This window comes from Halictus rubicundus, chromosome 16, assembly GCF_050948215.1.
Source record: "Halictus rubicundus isolate RS-2024b chromosome 16, iyHalRubi1_principal, whole genome shotgun sequence".
Classification (NCBI taxonomy): domain Eukaryota; kingdom Metazoa; phylum Arthropoda; class Insecta; order Hymenoptera; family Halictidae; genus Halictus; species Halictus rubicundus.
The window spans coordinates 7,260,942-7,280,327 of NC_135164.1; the positions used below are offsets into that span (position 1 = coordinate 7,260,942).

The 19,386-nt window shown below is 44.8% G+C and overlaps 1 protein-coding gene across 1 annotated transcript in view; it reads right to left on the reverse strand.

Annotated features, from left to right (window-relative positions):
- Rhogef64c (Rho guanine nucleotide exchange factor at 64C) overlaps positions 1–18,148 on the reverse strand; it is a 33,021-nt gene extending 14,873 nt beyond the window's left edge. The window contains exons 1-2 of the mRNA XM_076802044.1: positions 17,676–18,148; positions 5,038–5,252 (exon numbers count right to left, since the gene is read on the reverse strand). Of these exons, the coding sequence (XP_076658159.1) occupies positions 5,038–5,160 (123 nt within the window). The 5' untranslated portion in view covers positions 5,161–5,252; positions 17,676–18,148. The remainder of the gene's footprint in view (positions 1–5,037; positions 5,253–17,675) is intronic.
- Positions 18,149–19,386: the final 1,238 nt, after the last annotated feature.

The following is a 19,386-nucleotide window of genomic DNA, read 5'->3' on the forward strand; positions in this document are numbered from 1 at the left end:
CGAAAAATCATCAAGAAAAGTTAAAGCTTAAACCGGATAATTTGCAGAGTTGCTTAGCAACGTAACAACTTGTGCTCGCTGTTCCTTCGAACATCTAGCCCCAGCAATTTCCGTGGTAACCGACGAATGAAAACTATTACCGCAGCTGCGACTGAGATTATGCTTAATGCTTCGTTTTTTTACACAATTCTCGAGTTAAAGTTAACATTACCGGAATGAAGTCTGGCCGCAGAGAGATAACGTTAATTACACGGCAAATTTATAGGACTGCTATACCGCTCGGAAGCAATTCGACCTCTGAACTTTTACTGAAAACGCTAATGAATCTACCAGAGGGATTCGTGTAGCTGGGAATCGAATTGAAATAGGAAAATTACTTTCTACGCCCTTGGATGTGCGCGTCGAAGAAACTTTTCGAGCGAAAAGGAGAAGTCGACTTTCCCCTCCGCCCCCGTATGGTCAAGCCTTAGATCAAGATGACCTCAAGAGATCGACACCTCCTGTGTTCGCGTGACTTCTCGATCTCCTCCTCTCTCTCTCTTTCTCTCTCTCTCTCTCTCTCTTGGACGTTCGCATTTCGCATCTCGCGGCTCGCCTAAGCGAGCGCGTGTGCATGTCTTTCTGTTTCCCTTTTCGCAAGAGTGTGCCGGCACACTCTCGCGGCCCCGTCGTTTCCTTTTCCCTTCGGCGAGCTCGCGGCGAATCAATCTGCGCGTCTCGCGACTACGAGAACCCAGACGTTTCATCGTCGAAGGGTCAAATTTTGATCGTGCCAGAGAACGAACTCGTGCTCCGCATCGTCTTTCGCGATCAAAACCGAGCAACCAAGAAATTTTGTAATTTTCCGCGCGCCGTGACGAAATCCAAACACGCTCCTTCCCGTAAGATCGTCGATTAAATCGCCGATTACCGTCACACTGCTATATTTAGAAGCTGACGGTTTTTTCTTCTCTTTTGTTTTCGTAACGCAATTACTAACCGTTAGCTACGTAAACGGAAATACACCCGATTCGATTATGAACACCCGTGTTTCGTTTCGCGAACAACGAACCGTGACTCCTCAAACTTTCGAGTTTCCGAACCTCCGTGTTCACGTGTAAAAGCGAGATCGCCGGATTGCACAACGAAACGTTAGAGCCTGTCGAATCGCGCGAAGATACCGTCGCGACACCTTCGCGACGGAGTTGCAAAATTCCGATCTTACCTCGACGATCGTGCGCTTCAGAGTGATCGGTAACGATCAACGATTCCTTCGTCGGGTCTGTTTTGGAGAACGAACGAGTAGGTAATAGAGGCGGGATCAACGACGAGTGACAAGCGATGGAAAAAATTCTACGTTCGAAATTGCTCGGCGATGTTGTTCGTCGTAAAGTCAGAAATTCCATCGTTGCGTGTGCGATCGAAAATGCAGGTTCCTTCGGCGAGAAATATATGCACTACTTAACACCGCGTCGACGATCGGTGAAAACTCGGTGGCTCTGGCCGCGAATGTCGAACAACTCCTCTGTATAAAAGCATTTAACCCTTAGCACTCGAATGGTGACTGTAAGGCACCACTAAACATTGCTGTATCATTATTCAAAATATTTTTTGAATTATTAAATTTGTTTGTACGTATCAAATTACTAAACATTTCAGTATTGTAGGAGTAAATTGCACCATTTTCGTATGTATAACATGAAAAATATATATATATATATAGAAAGGAAATATTCTAAGTCGGAAGAAATGTTTCGTTTTGGGGTTAAAATAGCTTCGAGTGCAAAGGGTTAACACGTCAAGTGCCAGAAATCAATCCCAGAGAATCTCACAAAATCGGTGTAAATTAATGAAACCGAGACTAGAAATTTAAAATGTATCGTAGAGGACGTCTTCTGAATTCTAAGGATCCTAATAATATTCGGTTTATCTGGATATGTCACGATAAAAATGAATCTCTAAACCTACTCAAAAATCACTGTCAGTCGTATGCGTGACTGACGTGCCAGTTAACGCGTTAAAGTTATTGTGCAGTTGGAATTTCCGAACAGGGACACATGGAAATAAATTATTCGTTTGTTCTGGAAAAGAACGAGCAAGGATGTGTGCCACTTGTGCCCGCGGTGTAAACACGGCACCGACTATTATACTTATTATTCTACGAACGTAGATAGTAAAAATGGCGATAGGAAGCGAGCAACGTTTCCGAACGTAAATCCGTCTAATAAAACAGCTGTTAACTTTCGAACGCGAGTGCGATAACACTAATAAAGTTATAATCCGAGGGGCGAAAAAAAGCTGCGCTCGCTTTCGAAACCACGTGCACGTAAAAATAAACGGAGAGAAGCGAACGAGAGGATCTCGTTGTGCTGGTAGCGATCAAAGACACGCCCAAAATATCGGGCATAATTTGATTGTACGCGAGATCGGAGATAGCTGGATATGGACGTTATCGCGATAGAATCTTATACGTGGACGACATGGGTGCACGCGCATGCACCGGGGTCACGGCGGATGCACCACAGATGCATCGTAGTACTCGTCTATGCCGACACGAGGCTACGGTTACACAATCACCGCAGCCTGTACTCATTGTCGGACACGGCACCGGAATTCGCGACTCGACTCAGAACTCGGATCGCGGCCCTTTGACCGAAAGCTTTCGTTTCGGATTCGCAAGTAAAACGATAGTTTCAGTGAATTCTCGTTACGAGTCAGTTTCGCGGTTCTGGCCACTGACTCTTACGCGAAACCCGAGACTCTCGGCGAGCGTCGCATTTGAAGTACACAGGGCACGCTGGAAACCTAAGAGTCACGTCCGTCTAGAAGTCATAAGCCTGTGACTGCTAACCGATAGTGACAAGAAGACTGAGAAAATATTTTTCTTCGATAGAATGTTGCACGTAGCCCCTCACTTCGGTGGTGTGGGTAGTTCGACTGACTCTTACACGAAACCCGAAACTCTAGGCGAGCATCGCATTTGAAATACACAGGGCACGCTGGAAACCTAAGAGTCACGTCCGTCTATAAGTCATAAGCCTGTGACTGCTAACCGATAGACACAAGAAGACTGAGAAAATATTTTTCTTCGATAGAATGTTGCACGTAGCCCCTCACTTCGGTGGTGTGGGTAGTTCGACTGACTCTTACACGAAACCCGAGACTCTCGGCGAGCGTCGCATTCGAAATACACAGGGCACGCTGGAGACCTAAGAGTCACGTCCGTCTAGAAGTCATAATGACTACTAACTGATAGTGACAAGAAGATTGAGAAAATGTCTTTCTCCGATACAATGTTGCACGTAGCCCCTCACTTCGGTGGTGTGGGTAGTTCGACTGACTGTTATACGAAACCCTCTCTCGCCGAGCGTCGCATTTGAAATACACAGGGCACGCTGGAAACCTAAGAGTCACGTCCGTCTAGAAGTCATAATGACTGCTAACCGATAGTGAAAAAAAGACTGAGAAAATATTTTTCTTCGATAGAATGTTGCACGTAGCCCCTCACTTCGGTGGTGTGGGTAGTTCGACTGACTCTTACACGAAACCCGAAACTCTAGGCGAGCGTCGCAATTTGAAATACACAGGGCACGCTGGAAACCTAAGAGTCACGTCCGTCTAGAAGTCATAATGACTGCTAACCGATAGTGACAAAAAGACTGAGAAAATGTCTTTCTCCGATACAATGTTGCACGTAGCCCCTCACCGCGGTGGTGTGGGTAGTTCGACTGACTCCAAATCGTAAGGTTGGCACTGACTCGTAACGGGAATTCGCAGTATGTAGGCGGAGTCGCATCGAGAAATCGACAGTGGCGCGATCGAGAGGAGCCGCCTAGAAAACCGTGTACATGTTTTTTTTTTTGTTTCTTCATTCGAATGAGAACGCGAATGCGAGGAGAGTAGATATTTCTGGGACGCAACGCCTCGAAAGTTCTATCGCGACATACCAATGTGGGCCAAACGTAAAACCGGTTCAACGCGCGTACGAGTACATAACTCCCCGAGTCTGTTACCGCCGTGTCGGAAGCGTTTAATGGAGTGTGGAGAGGTGGGCGCATTAAGAAAATGCTCGTAGTCGATTGGATTCATTATATAAACTGCCAACGCGCCCGAAGAAAGCAGTCGTAACGTGGAAAAGTTGATTCGCGGACTTTGCGTATCGACATTTCACCGGCGCGGCTCGATATCTCCCGTTTCAGCTTTATCCGTTGCGCGTTTCATAATCGAGTCGAGGTTGTCCCAGGACCGTTTGAATCGCGGCTTCTCTTTCAAGTCGCCGTCGACCGGAAACAGATTTCGAACGGGCCGAGAAAATTCGGTGGACCCGACACGGTATCGTTTCACGGACTCACTTCGTCCGGATCGTTTCCCTTCGAGATCGGTCGAACAGGGCAACGTTAAACGCCAGGCGAACCCGTTCCGTTTTTGCGCGACGCGCGACGGGTACTCGAAGCGCGGTAGCGAAACTGAAGACACGGGAGATCGTAACCGTCCACCTTGGTTCGAAGCAAACTGGAATGGAAGACGCGCGAGAGCATTCGGCATTGTCGGCCGAGTCAGGTTTTACGTTTTACCTTAAAACCCGAGCAGCCTCAGCCTTTGTGAAGCAGCTGGACGAATTAAACCGCGTACCGCGCGAGTACTCTTACATCATCGGAAGAGCTGGTTCGTCCTTGTCCAGCCGTTTCGTGTTTCAGGGTTTCTTCTCGCTGTACAGCGTACGTGTACGGTACACGCACACGCGGCACACAGTCACCTTAAAAAGGAGACGCGTCGCTCTTCCATTCCGATTTCAGCAACCACGTACGAACGGCACACGTGTTCTATATCGATACAGCGATTTCTCTATATACGTCGCCGAGGCCTGCATGGTAAACGTCGCGGAATTTTCCCCACTACCGCGGGGAGAGTAAAACCGCTCGGACGCGTCTCCTGGACGATTCACGACAATGACCGTGCTGTTGACATAGATCGAGAATTCGATGCATTTCGTAGGATAGTAGGCGTTTTTTCGTTTTTAGTGAACGTAGACAGGAGAAAGTGAAGATAATGACTTACTTTTTCGGAAGTGGGCGAGGCCGATGTTGGATTTAACCCCTGCTGTAGATGATACATGTTTGGCGTGAGCATAGATGGAGGTGCACCGAGGCTACCCGGGGCGACAGCCACGCTCATGGTCATTTCCAATGATCGACGCAATCCTCAGCTTCGTGGAAGCACCAGTCCGCGTCCCTCCGCGATTTTTCTGATCGTTCATTCTCAATCTGTGACCGCTGCAACGGAAATCAGAGAACAGTAATCCTTAACGGTGTCCGGAAGTATTTCAAGTTTCCCGCCAGGTACAAGCTATTTTTCGCACGAAGAGAAACTGTGGACTCGACATTTTTATATCAAGCGTAGAAAGGAGAATATTTATATTTTTCTTTTATTTTTTCCCATTTCTAGCATTTTCGGATGACGCTCGAGCGTTTGAAAACCTGGTGAAAATTTTCTACACGATCGTACATGCGCGTCGACGTATGACATAATAGACGTTCGGATGATTATCCGATCAATGATCGTTGACTGTTCGCGAGGCTGTTGAATCCTTAATAACAGGTTCAAGTATCCGGCATTCACGTTCTATTTCTTGTCAACGGGAAAGAGAAACTTTGAATTCCGCGACTCCCCCCTGTTCTCGGTGCACGTGAAATCCAACATTTTACTTTTACGATCCAAGAAGTCGATTCAATTTCTCGACGAAGGAAAAAGAAAACGAAAAAAGAACGACGGAAAACCCGTCCTCCTCCCTTTGCCGGTTATCGCGCCACCGCGGATATAAATTCACGCCGAAATGGCGATTTCGTTGGGCAATCGTTTCGATCGCATTACGACATTCTACAATGGTACCGTGTAATTTTACTTTCGCCAGGAGATCGCAATTGCACAATTTTCGTCGCGCCAGACGAGACATTCGGGCGGACCTAGAAAGCGTCTAGGAAATGCTAATTTACCGGAGCTACCGGTATTGCCGTTTCGATTTAAAAACCATCTTTCGCGGCTCGGAATCGACACGTTAACCTTACGCCTACAGTGACCCCCACTAATATTCGGACGGTCTTCAAAATCGCATAACTTTGTCAATATTCGACTATACTACTTGAACTTTTTTTTTGAGAAGTTAGAACAATTGGTTCGCTACGTGTCTTGAAAGGAAAATGTTTCGTTAAAATTGCAATTGGTCGAAATTGCAGAGAAAGTACTAAAAGTTATACTTTGCAACCTGATTTTGGAACATCTGTGACTCGTTGCAACGTTGACCGATTTTTATGAAATTCTCAGAATATGCATAATTCATGCAGATCTACAAATCGTACTTTCTAAATTTTCAATGTAAGTCCACATAGAAAAGTTGCAAAATACAACTTTTAGTATTTTCGCTGCAATTTCGACCAGTTGCAATTTTTGTAAAAATTTTTTTCACTTTACGCAGAGCAAATCAATTGTGCTAACTTCTTCGAAAAAATCCAAGTCGTATGGTCCAATATTAACGAAGTTACGCGATTTTGAAAAGTGTCCGAATACGAGTGGAAGTCACCGTACCTGTCCAAAATTTTTTATTTGAGCCTGTAATGAAAATTTAAAATATGCGTTTTGTAGATCTGTGTTGGTTCTACACATACTGAAAATTTCATCGAAATCGGTTGACGCGGATAAAAACGGCACGCAACGAACGATGGTAGAATCTGTGGAACTGACCAAAAGTCGTGAAAAACTACGTTTTTCGACTAATAGATTTCGATGAAATTTTCGACACATGTGTAACTAACATAGATCTACAAAACGCCTATTTTAAATTTTCGTTACAGGCTGGAATAAAAAAGTTGTAAAAAGTGCCATTTTTATTTTCTCATGTAACTCTTACCAATTGCAATTTTTTCAAAATCTTTTTAGCACGTCATTTGGAAGACCAATTCTTCGAATCGCTCAAGAAAAGTCAGGTCGTTTGGTCCAATTTCAAAAAAGTTATACTGTTCCAAAGGGCGTTCGAACAGTTTCGTGCGCCTGTGTATGCTAAACGGCCGAATTAAAAAGTATGGATTTTCAAGTTTCGTGAAAAAAGATTAGTAATACGACGCTTCCGAGTAAGAAAAAACCATGGACAACCACGGCGACGGGTCTTCGTTTCTGCTAGTATCCACCTAACCAGAAGGAACTTGATCTCAATAAGTGATTAAGCGACCCGATAACGGTTTCTCGGAGAAACGGTTATTGACGCGTGGAGACAGAGAAAACGGAGTCATTGGAAATACTGAACAAAAACGAAAAACACCGAGAACGAGAACGCAGTCTACATACGGCACGCAACAAAATCTTTTGCAGTCCTAATTCCGTCAATTTGCATCGTTTACGTATCAGAGAAGAAGGAAAAACAATTTGCAGGAGAGACGCGGTTGGTCAGATATCGGTTTCGTAAGAACCGGAGAAATCAGTCTCTGTTTTACGGATCACCTGGCCGAAACAGTTGAAGATTTCCAAACAATCGAGACGGAGATAACCAACCGGCGATTCCCCTTTCGTTCGAAATCGACGGAAGAATCGAAAGAAGCGCGAACAACGAAGCGTCAACGTGTGTCTTCGTCTTTATTATATCGCTCGACTCTTTACGCATTGTGTTATTGTCGGTGACCATCGAGTGACATGGCATTTATTATGCCGTACCTATAGATAAACAAATTACTCGCGCGAATACGTTTCCATGTCATCGTCGGATGATTCACCGGCACGACGCGCCGGTAAATATCAGGGGCACAGCTGCAATTAATTCGACAACCTAACTTGACTTTGAATGTCTAATTAGGACTGAAAGAAAAACTTCGTGCCAATGGGAGACGCGCGTCGGACGACCACTCGCGACGTCTTTTATACTTCGCGCGTATGTATAGCGGGACTGCAAACTCTGACAATGAAAGCAAACGAAACCGGGCAAACAAAAAATTAACGTGCTCCTTTGTGAAACCCGAGCCGTTCTCGTGTCGCGGAGGAAAAGGCAGCTCAGTCTGTTACTGTTACGCGAACCTGATTGCCTTCCTTTTGCCCTTTCCTGCGCACACCTACACTAATGCCTGAAACCTATACTTAACCCTCCTGCGAGGTCTATGCCGGAGTCATTTCTGACCCACGCCCGATATTTCGCTACAGTTTTCTTCCGATATAAGGCTACAGCTCGGGACCGGCTTGCGTCGTATTTCGGATGAAGAAGAGGGGATGGCGATTTTCTTATATCGGAATAAAATTATACATACTGACGATCGTTCGACCTTATCCGCGACGGGTCACTATTGACTCCGGCATGATCTTAATAGGTGTAACGAATCCTATCGGTGACTATTACTAAACTTCGCGACAGGTATTCATGTTAATGTAAATACTTTCTAAGTTCTGACTGAACACTGAATATCCTTTTTCCAGATTTGTAACAATATATGCAGTGATTATTACAAATATTACATTAAAAATTGTTGCTGGAAATACAATTCTCCACGGAGCTTGAAATGTTGCTACATCATGTCCACCTATCCCACATATTAAAAACATAGCGAACCATATGGTTCCAAATACACAGGACAAGGAACAAGTTGTAAAATATATTTTACATCTACATTTGTAATCATATCACTGATCCTCCGAACCAGCTGCACATCATTATGTGTGAAAGACCGTTATAAGTTTTGGTGTTTCACGAGAGACTATCACTGAACCATTTGTAATTATTTGTTTGTAGACAGACGCTTCGACGCGTAGCGGATGCAGAGCAAATATAAAAGCAGGATCTCCATCGCATCCTCGATACAGGCCACGTCACGAGCCACGGGCACGCATACACAATTATGTAAGCTCTCCCGGTCCCTGTTGACTTGCATACGGGAAGCTAAAAATTGTCTTGCACCGAACCATGTAATGCAACCTAACCTACTCCCACTTACAATGTAGGTAGACGGCTTTCTTCGCTTCAAGAAAGTAGCCTCACTTCGGGCGTGCATCGCGGATATACGCGCAAACATTCTTTACGCAAGTTCGATCTCTCCTTTCTTTCCTTTCCTCTCCTCTCTCCCTCTCTCCCGTCCTGCCCTCTCTCCCTTTCACGCGGCTTTCGGCTCACGGTTTTTGACCATCGACTCTCTTCGGCTCTTTCTTGTCATCTACCGAAGTCTCATTCTCGAACGCGTTCGCATAACTACCCGTACAGTCGGCGAACCGCGACCGAAACTTCTCCTCCGCTTCCTTCGGTTCATCGTTACCTGCCCAATTTTTTTTTTCTTTTTTAATTAAGCATTTGAAACCCTTCTGGGTCTATTCTGCTTTACAGGAATAATATAAGTGGGTGCAATAATATAGAATACAGAGATAGAACAAGAAGAGTACAATAATAATACAAGTGAATACGATAACAATGTCCGTTAATGCTAAATGTGTAGATTGCAATTGTTGAAAAAGGAATGAATACTAAGGCAAGCGTCAATATTTGGCTTCGCTATGAGTGTGTCTACATTAAGAGGTAGTTGAAGGCCCATACTAAGTAGGGCCTTCGTTAGCTTGCGTCTTTGTGGATTATACAATTCGCATTGACGTATTATATGATCAAGGGTTTCGCAGTCCCGATTGCATTTGCACTGGCTGTCATTGGCAATACCTACTCGCGCTAGTGAAGCAGCCAGGTTATAGCGATCGGAACGCATTCTGTTAACTGTAACAATAAAACTTCTCCCTAGTTTTAAATGGGCGAACCAGGGAACAGGGCTATCATTAAAAAATCGTTTACCTGTCCAATTAAATGTACGACATTGGTAAAGCACCCTGGAAATCGGCGTTCTCTCGGGAAACGCAAAGAATCGACAACCATAGTGGTGGTCACCGTCTAAAACGTTAACCGAGTGATTGTCCCATCGATCCATAGAACCAGTCGCAAAAAGTAAGAGCAACGAGATTGTGCGAGCGAAACAAAGACAGCGACGAAAAGCTTCTCCAGTGAGAGGGAGAGGTGGAGGTGGGGGCAAGGGGCGAAATACGGAGAAAGAGAGACGGAAAGAAAGACAGGAAGAAAGTCGATGTTTCCTTTCTCGATAGCGAGAATTGAAACCGGTCGCCCGTCGCATTTCCAAGTTTTTGCTCCGAACTCCCAAGCACTCGCCGTGACCAACGGTTCATCGACGACGGGTCTAAACGGGTCATCTCCATTTGTCTCCTCCTCTTCGTCCTCTGAAATTTCCTCGAATATCATCCGAACACCATTGTCTCAAACAGAATCCTCGTGAAACGGTGGGCTCGCAAAGATCAATTGCAACAATACACCGTGCCCCCCTCCACTCCTTCGCAATTTAAGGTCTCGAACAATTCGTTCATATCGAAAGCCGTGAGAAACTCGCACGTGCACAGGCGCACGAAAGCATTCGAACGCCCTTCAAAACTTTTTTGAAATCGGACCAAACGACCTGACTTTTTTTTTAGCATACATACAACACCATTAAAGATCATTGTGAAAGGGGTGTGGTGTTACATTCTGCCTTTTAATAAACCTAAATTATGTTACGCTCAATGACTTATCTCGTTTCTAGGTTGGAGAGAGATATTAACGAGTTACAGGCTCTAGCACTGAGAACAGCAGCCTCATCCTTAATGTAACATTTTTAAGTGCAGTACTTTATACACTGGCCCACAAAAGTGTTCAAACGCCCTTTAAAACGATTTAAAACAGCTTTTTTGAGCGATCAGGAGAATTGGTTTTCCAAGTGATGTGCTGAAAAGAGTTTGAAAAAATTGCGATTGGCAAGAGTTACGTGAGAAAATAAAAATGGCACTTTTTACAACTTTTTTATTCCAGCCTGTAACGAAAATTTGAAGTATGCGTCTTGTAGATCTATGTTAGTTACACATATGTCGAGAATTTCATCGAAATCGGTTAATCGAGAAACGTAGTTTTTCACGAATTTTGGTCAGTTCTAACATCTTTCGATGCGTGCCGTTTTTATCTGCGTCAGCCGATTTCGATGAAATTTTCGGTATGTGTAGAACCAACACAGATCTGCAAAACGCATATTTTAAATTTTCCTTACAGGCTCAAAAAAGTTTTAGAAAGTGCCTTTTTTGGTCCTCTTACAATTCCTAGCAATTCCTAGCAAATTCAAAACAATAAACCAATTCATCTAATTGCTCGAAAGTCAGATCGTTTGGTCCAATTCTGAAAAAGTTATACCGTTTCAAAGGGCGTTCGAGATACTTTCGTGTGCCGGTGTAACCTGTTCGGATGGCAATACTCCGCAGGACGTGCATCCTGATTCGCGAAACATACAAGTGCCGTGCAGGTGTCTTCGCTTTCACAAATAAACGATACCCGCCGTAAAACGATCCTTGGAGCAGCGTAAAACTCCGAGGAGCTTAATTAACGAAGACAATGCTCGACAGACAACAGGCTAACTTCGTCTCGGCCGCAAGTTTGCGCACGCGAGCTCTTCCAAAGAGAAAATTCGGTATAATTTCTACATTTTTAACGCTCCTATTACCAAAGAAATATTTTTCGCAATGGGAGACCCGACTTGTCATGAGCGTCACGCACTCCCGTTCCACCAGCGTGACTTATTCATCGAACATTCGACTTTTAACAGAACGCTCCGCCGTTGCCGTACTGTAAATCGGCGTACCGTGTACGTGTACGAGCACACGACCACCTGCATGCATCATCTTATCCCGATAGCGCACGATGGTGCATCGAATCACAAAAGGTTACTAGGTTTCGTGTTACGCAACTGTGCCGTCGCACCTTCCACCAGGAACTCGAGCCCACCGCTCGTCCAAGCAAACATTGCTCGAAACTCTGATTAATCGTTCGGCAAAATGAAATCGGTAAAATTCTCTCGAGCGCGGAACGTGTTCAGGTAAGATGACTGATCGATTCATAAGTTAGGATTATGTTACAGAACACGGAGTGCTGTGTTATTACGCGCACTCTTGAATAGCAATTTTTACTTGGACAGAAAACGAAAATAACAACAGGCTTCGATAACAAAGCATTCCTTTCAGCGTGGAGTAGCCGGTTCTCTTCCGATTCGTGATTTAACAGACTGCGGACTTTATGCATTTACGGGGAAAGTGGGCAAGCGTAATCTCAAACGACGAAAGGATTAGAAGAATTTAAGAGTGCCGGTGGATTTCTTACAACTTCATCAAGCCGTTACAGAGTGGTATAAATTCCTATTTGGTTTCTGTGTCTTGCAATCGACGCAAACGATTTTTTATATTGCATAAAGATCCGCCGTCTGGTAATTAAGTCTAGCCGAGTCTACACGCGTGTTTTCAGCGATCGAATACACAACGCCGCGCTTACTGGGCTATATTTTATAACCAGTTAACCGGAGAGCTCGCAGGAACCTGTTAATTAAGTCGGACCTCGGTTTCGCCGCGAAACGAAACGCGGCGCGTGAAAAGTTTGCAAAAACTTTCATTTGTTGTTCATCAAACGCGCAGAAGAAATTGGCGATCCCAGCGAGCGGTGCCACACTTACATGAATAATCTTTCTTCGCGTTCTACCTTCTGCTTTTTCAACCCGTCGAGATCATCGAAGAAAATCGGTGATTTCATCGACACTTTACCGCGCGGTGTTAATCGCTCGCGCAAATTGGTGTTGCAAACAATTCGATTTATCCACTGGAAGATACGAATCTTTGGAATCACGGCGTTTCAGCAAAAGGCTCCACACACGCTCGTTTCCACCGGAGATTTCGAATTTTCGCGTGAAAGAGCATGCGCTCTCGCCAGAATTCGAATCTTCTTCCCACTGGGTTTACTTTCTATGAAAACAATCGGAGGAAATTTTACCGCGATGCTTTCACGATTGTTCCGCAGTTCTCATAGTTCTGGATTTCGAATGCTATTGAGTTACCGCGCCGTCGTCGACGACGCCGTCGCGTCGGCCGTCGACGGCCGCGACCAGATAGCAAGCTAACGGCAAACTTTTTAGCGTCGCGTTTCCGTGTAAAGTCAATTATCGTGTACGCGACTCTATCCGTGACATCCTTGCGTAGAAGTCCCGGTCTCGTGCAAATCAGTCGAAATTACGCTTGGTACGCGAGCATATACAATTTAGCCAACTTCAGAAGAGGTAGAATAGAGCGTAGAATATCGATCGAATTTTATATTGTAGGGTAAGGGACCCAATTACCGTGGGGTACCAATTACTGTGCCTAAAAAACAGAGATATTAAATTTTTTCATTAGAATCTGTTAATATTCAATATTCGTCACACTTTATACAATTACAACTACTTACTTTATACATTGCAAATACTCTTCTCCAATATTCATTATACTTTAACACTTTGAACGGCCAACCCGAAAAATTCCATAAAATCAAAGTAAGTTATTGAATGAAATAAAAATTGCAAAAAATTAAATGTATGATACCGAGTAATCGTCCAACTTTCTTGCACGTTACAGACCCTAATCAAGTTTAGTAGAATGAATAGATCGACGCAAAAATTCATTTGAAAACCTGCACAAATGATTCCGTCACATATGGGTGACGCGGTGAGGAACGTGTTAACAGTATTTTGCATCACTTTATAAAAATAAGAGGAACGTGTCTATCCAAGTTTTGAGCCATTTTTTAAATAACATATACCTAAGGAAATAAGTTTGTTGAGTAATTCCACGTAGATGGATCTTCACGACCTGAATAATCGTAAATTAAAAATATTAGGTTGGGGAAAAAGAAATCCATTAGTTTTCCGGTGGATGGCTGTAATGATCGATATCTCGTAAAGTATCGATCGAACAATTTCAGATTTATGCTCGTTGGAAAGGTGACATTTCGCGCTAAAAAAATTCTAATTGCTGTTTTTCGTTTGGTCCGTTCAGTTGTGAGTTACAGGGTGTTCAAAATGGAGGTCAACAAAGAGAAAATTCGGTACGTTTTACAGTAGGGACCAAGACTTCTATGAGAGAGGCATTATGAAACTACCTCTAAAATGGCGACAAATTATAGAACAAAACGGTGCATATTTGACCCCAATCGGACAATCCGAAGCATGTTAAATAAAGTCTTGAAGTTCACGTAAAAAAGTAATGGATTTCTTTTTCCCGAACCTAATGTTAGAACCCGTCATTTTCACGGGTCCGGTAAACCTAGTGTTAAACAACCGGTAGAACGCGTCGCAGATGTTCTTTTATTTATCCGCCGCAGCGTCTAACGTTTCGTAAGCCTATCTGCCGGTGGGTTTTTTTTTTTCACGAAAATCGTATTTCCTCAGTCTCCTGTTTCTGCGGTCGAGTACGAGAAGACACGGGGCGACAAGGATGACGCAACCGTCGGTTGTTCATCTTCAATTCGAGCTTGTCTGTCCGATTTGAAACGTCGAAGGGAAAACGTTACTGGCCAGGGCCGTCCCGACAGCCCTTGGCAAGGGCCCCTTGCCGCTACACCGGCGAGTGAAATCCGCTGGCGACAGATCAAACGACAGATAATTGTATGTTGTAACTTTCGAAGTTTCTCTACTCCGGTCAAGTCCCGATGGACTAATATATGCGTAACAAGGCTGGCTTTTTACATACTCGCTGACGCGGATACGCCGACGATTGCAACGATCAGTTCTGTCTGTTACCTTTCCAGTTGCCACGTGAAATATGTTCTTTAAATAGAATAGGTGCTTGGAACAAATGGATATTATACAATAGCCGTTCCCGTTACGGACTGTTCAAGAACAGAAAATATACAATCGGCTTGCTACGGAAGAAAACTGGGATTAACGCTGAACCTACCGAGCCATTTTCTCTTATACAAATGACGAGATTGAATTTATTTGGATTTTGTACGGTTCGTATTATGATACTAAATATATTCATTTAACACTAGGTTCACGGAGCACTAAAAATGACTATTTTACATTACTTTATAAAATAGTCATGAATGTATCGATCAAAGTTTGTAGCCATTTTTTAAATATACCCAAAGAAATCAATTTGTTAAATAATTGCTCATGGATGCATTTTTACAATCTCAATATTCGCAATTTATTTTGACGGGTCCCGTAAATCTAGTGTAAATCATTTCCACCGGAATCATCTGTATAATTTCGGTGATTGTAAGATAAAATATCTGGAACCGGTGATTTTGATCGGTGGGTTTAGTGTTGATCAAGATCATCGAGATGTCCTTTCTGTAACGAAACAATGGAGCACGACGGTTCGTTTTGTGATAAATTCCGTGGTCGGTTGTTTTAAAGACAAGTGACTCGCGGATCCGTAATTATATAAACTTTATGCGAACGCTTCGGAGACACCGTTTATATAACAAATTTCCAGTAAACGGAGTGTGAGACGTCGACGCAAGAAACGCTTGATTTGAGAAAGAAATAAGTTTCCTGAACCGGCAAGTTTAACCAAAAGCAACGCTTTCCTTTCGCTCGACACTCCCTCCGATGAAACGTTCCGATCCGCTAAATAGGAAAATATTATGGCCGCGGGTATATTATTGTGTTCGGGATTGTCACGGGGACAGCTAGCAACCGAAAATTGAAAGGACGATCCTCCCGGCATGCTTCGCACCGTAACCCGGAATCGTACGTAGCGTGTGTAGGCATCGCCGGGAATTTATTCCTATCACGAATACTGACGGTGGAGGTCAATCCACTTGAAGGCAGAAAAGTCAGGATGCTCACACAAACTGGACTTACTGGATACTCTAGCTCTAAAGTCGAAGACTCCAGTTCTGGCCGGGAGAGATTCAGACGGAAGCCGATTCCGAGATGTATTCTCGGTATAGTTTGTGCTGCCCGCGGAACGGAACAAATCGCGCGAATCGAACCGCTCCGAATGCGCCATGGGAAAACAGCTGTCGAACGAGACCCTAACTGTTCCTCGACCCTTGACAAATCTTGAATACAAATCGATACGAAATTTCTTACTCCCTCGTGCACCGCGGAAAATCGATCGCCGAAGTCGTAGCCAACGATCGGCATCGAATCAACCTGGAGAATCTCCGTTCCAATTTTAACGAAGCGGTTCTAATCTTCTACGCACGCTTGTCGTGTTAACACTGCTATTTATATTTGTGATTATTAGACCAGGCAACTTTATGCATTTACAACAAAATTCAGTGGATAAAGAAATTACAAGAAAATTAAAAAAAAATCCCACACGTCGATATACTATTTATCATCTACTAAAATCAACAAGTGAAGAAATAACATTCCGGTTGGTTTCTATTTCTTGTAACCGATGCAGACAATTTTTATTTTGCATAAAGATCCACAGTCCAGTGATTATAATAGTTAGAAGTTCTTCATCGTTCAGAATTTCATAGAAAAGAAACGATAGTTTATATTTTTATTGTGTGCCTATGTTTTCTACAAAGGACATATATCAACCACAACAAAATAAAATTTTATTTCGGTTCAAAAGGAATTAATAACATACATATTTATTAGACTCTGTTCAGAATCCTCGTCACGAGTTTGACTCATTGACTTATTGTTTGACTTATTGTAGGGCGAGGGGTTCATATCAAAGGCGAAAAGCACGCCACGGGCAAGCGCAAACCTAATCGTTAGCTTTTCGTGGTGTTGTACGTTCCAGAACACTTCGAGATGGTAAAAGGTGACGAGTCCGATTGAAAATTCTTAGCTGTCCCCGTTAAATGCCCATCGCTAATTCCAAGCTGATTCTCACATCGCCAACCAAGTTCTGCTTATGCACGGTAATTTCTTTTAACCCGTTAACCCCTTATTCCTTTTACGATTACTAGATCAGCGCATTCGCCAAAGGAACGCTCAGACACGCCGTTCGGTCGGTTTGCTCGAAAACTCGGGCGAACATGTAATTATTTAGTCATTAGGTGGGTAACAAATACGTAGAATTTCATTGTGAACCTCCCAGTTAGATGTAGTTCTACATTGAAACACTACTGGCTCATTCGTGATTGTTTCGTGTATATAGAATACTAGAAAGGTTCCACTCGTTGACTCGTTCGCGAGGGATTTTGATCGTTGTCGCGGTGATCTTCTATCCTTGTCCAAAATATTCCACGGTCTCCTTCGATCCATGAAATCGCCTGAAAGTCGTGGTACCGTATCTCGCACGAAATACCTGAAGATACAAGTAAGACAAGCGGCCGCGTTTCTCTGCGTCGAAGGAATGCATACAAAATGACCGACATAATACGATTCTTCACCCTTGAACGGTGAAGCCCGAAGCTTCACAACAATGTATGTATAATACGTATAGCAAGAAACCGGAGAACCAGAGTACCGGGCATTTAACGCTGGATCGCCGTTGATATTTACCGTCAATTATTCATGCCGAGGTGACGAAACACCTTTTTAGACGGTTCTCCAACGTACAGGCATTTAAAGGTCAACAGTCCACGGGGACCGTTCGCGCGAGGCAATTAAGAAACGCGTGCAAACGAACGCTAAAATCGATCGAACCCGAGAACGCTTCGGGCAAACGCGGCCGAGGGAAACGTATATAACGTTCCCGAAAATTCCCTATTTATACTTCGATGCGAGTTTGAAAAACGAAGACAGAGCTGCTCGACGAAGGAAATCGGCAAGAGACATCGACTCGCACGGCCGGGCACAGTGCGCACAGGGTGTACCGACCTGTTCGCGTTCGCGTTTGCGGGGACAAAGCGGAAGCGGGGTCGCAGGAATGAATCGCAAACTTACCACGGCTGCCATCCGATCCATTCGCGATTCACGATCGTATCCAGAGTGTCACGGCACAACGATAGAACAGAACGACCGAACCACCGAACAACATCACTGGACAACAGTTTGCACACTTACTTCGGAACGCGGTTTCGATCGCATGTCTCACTTTCGCGGCTCCGGAGCCGATCTTGCACAGAGGATCTGGCTCCGCGGGCGCCCGGATGACGTGTGCCACGGGATGGGAGAGAGAGAGAGAGAGAGAGAGTCGGTCGGTCGAAATCGGTCTCGGGATCGAAATTCGAACGGATATCGGTGGGGGATTTACGGATGGAAGAAGAAGAAGAAGAAGAAGGAAAATCGAATCGAACCGAACCGAACGCGGCGAACGTCGCCGGCCAAGTGAGAGGCTAGCGGCACTACCGACCAGGCGACGTGACGTCAGAGAGTGCCTCCTCTCTTTTTGCCATTCCACAGCGAGCGCCGCGAGAAAGGTGCCTATACAACTTGGTATCCCCTTCTCTTATGTCCTTGTTTGCGAGGAGCGCCGAAGAGACCTTAAAGGATACCTCGGTGCTGGCGAATATTTTCATCGAAATTCTTTGACCGAACTACCTTTACGGCTGCTTTAAGCTCCGTGACCGGCCGTCCGCGAGACGCGGGATACCCAGGTGCGGAGGACGCGAAACGCGAAATCCAAAATGTAGCTTCGAACAATCGGGGTAACGGCACACCGACGCGACGCGACGCGACGCGACGCGACGGCCAACAGGAACCAGATGGGTCCGTGCTCGATCTTTTTCCCATCCGGCCACGACCGAGATTCGAATTGGCTCGCTTAAATGGACCGTGCACGAAATCGGGTATTTCGAAAGGTGCTAGGCAAGTCGCTGGCCAAGAATCGGCTCGAACGATCTGGAAAAGATGAGGATCGGCTGATGAGAGAGAGAGAGCACTTTGGTATCGCTATATCGTATTATATCTTAAATCGTATCTAGATATAATCCTATTATTATTAATATTATATTATACATTAAATTGTAAATTCGGCTGGATTTCCGAATCGTTTTCACCCGCGAGCACACGGTGGATATTAGGTAACAACGGTGACGCGAAAGATACATGCTCAGACGGGACAAACGGTCGGGCCGTGCGCGGAGCGATCCGATTTTTCGTGAAAAGGTCCGGCCATGTCACCCGTTATATAAAACCATGCGCGTTCTTCGAGCACGGCACAAAGCGAAGAGCGAGCACTTTCACGCGGAGACCGTGTTAGTAAATATCATGGCCATATTTCCCATCCGTTCGTCCTTATCCCGCACGCCGTTCGCCAAAGTACACGCCTATCTCCGTCTTCTTCGCAATAATCGAGCGTGGGTCATTACGCGTTCCTGTCGCCCCCTTTGTTCGCTGTTTCTCGAACGAAACCGAGGACCGCAGCCTCCGATTCTCCATTCCTTCAACTACGAATTTCCGGCGAATTTGATTTCCGTCCGCGATCGTTTCTCTTTTGGTCCACCCTGTGACCCACATTTCCGGGAGGAAGATCGACGAAAACGTCAGTGCCATGTCGTCTGAAATTTTCCGATGTTCGCGGAACCGTAACTGTTCCTCGAACACACACACACACACACACACAGCTTCGCTGTGTATTCCCGATTGCCAGGCCGCGAAACTATCGCAAAGTGCGGAAGCAAGCCGAGTTTACGATCGTGGCTTTTTCTTCGAG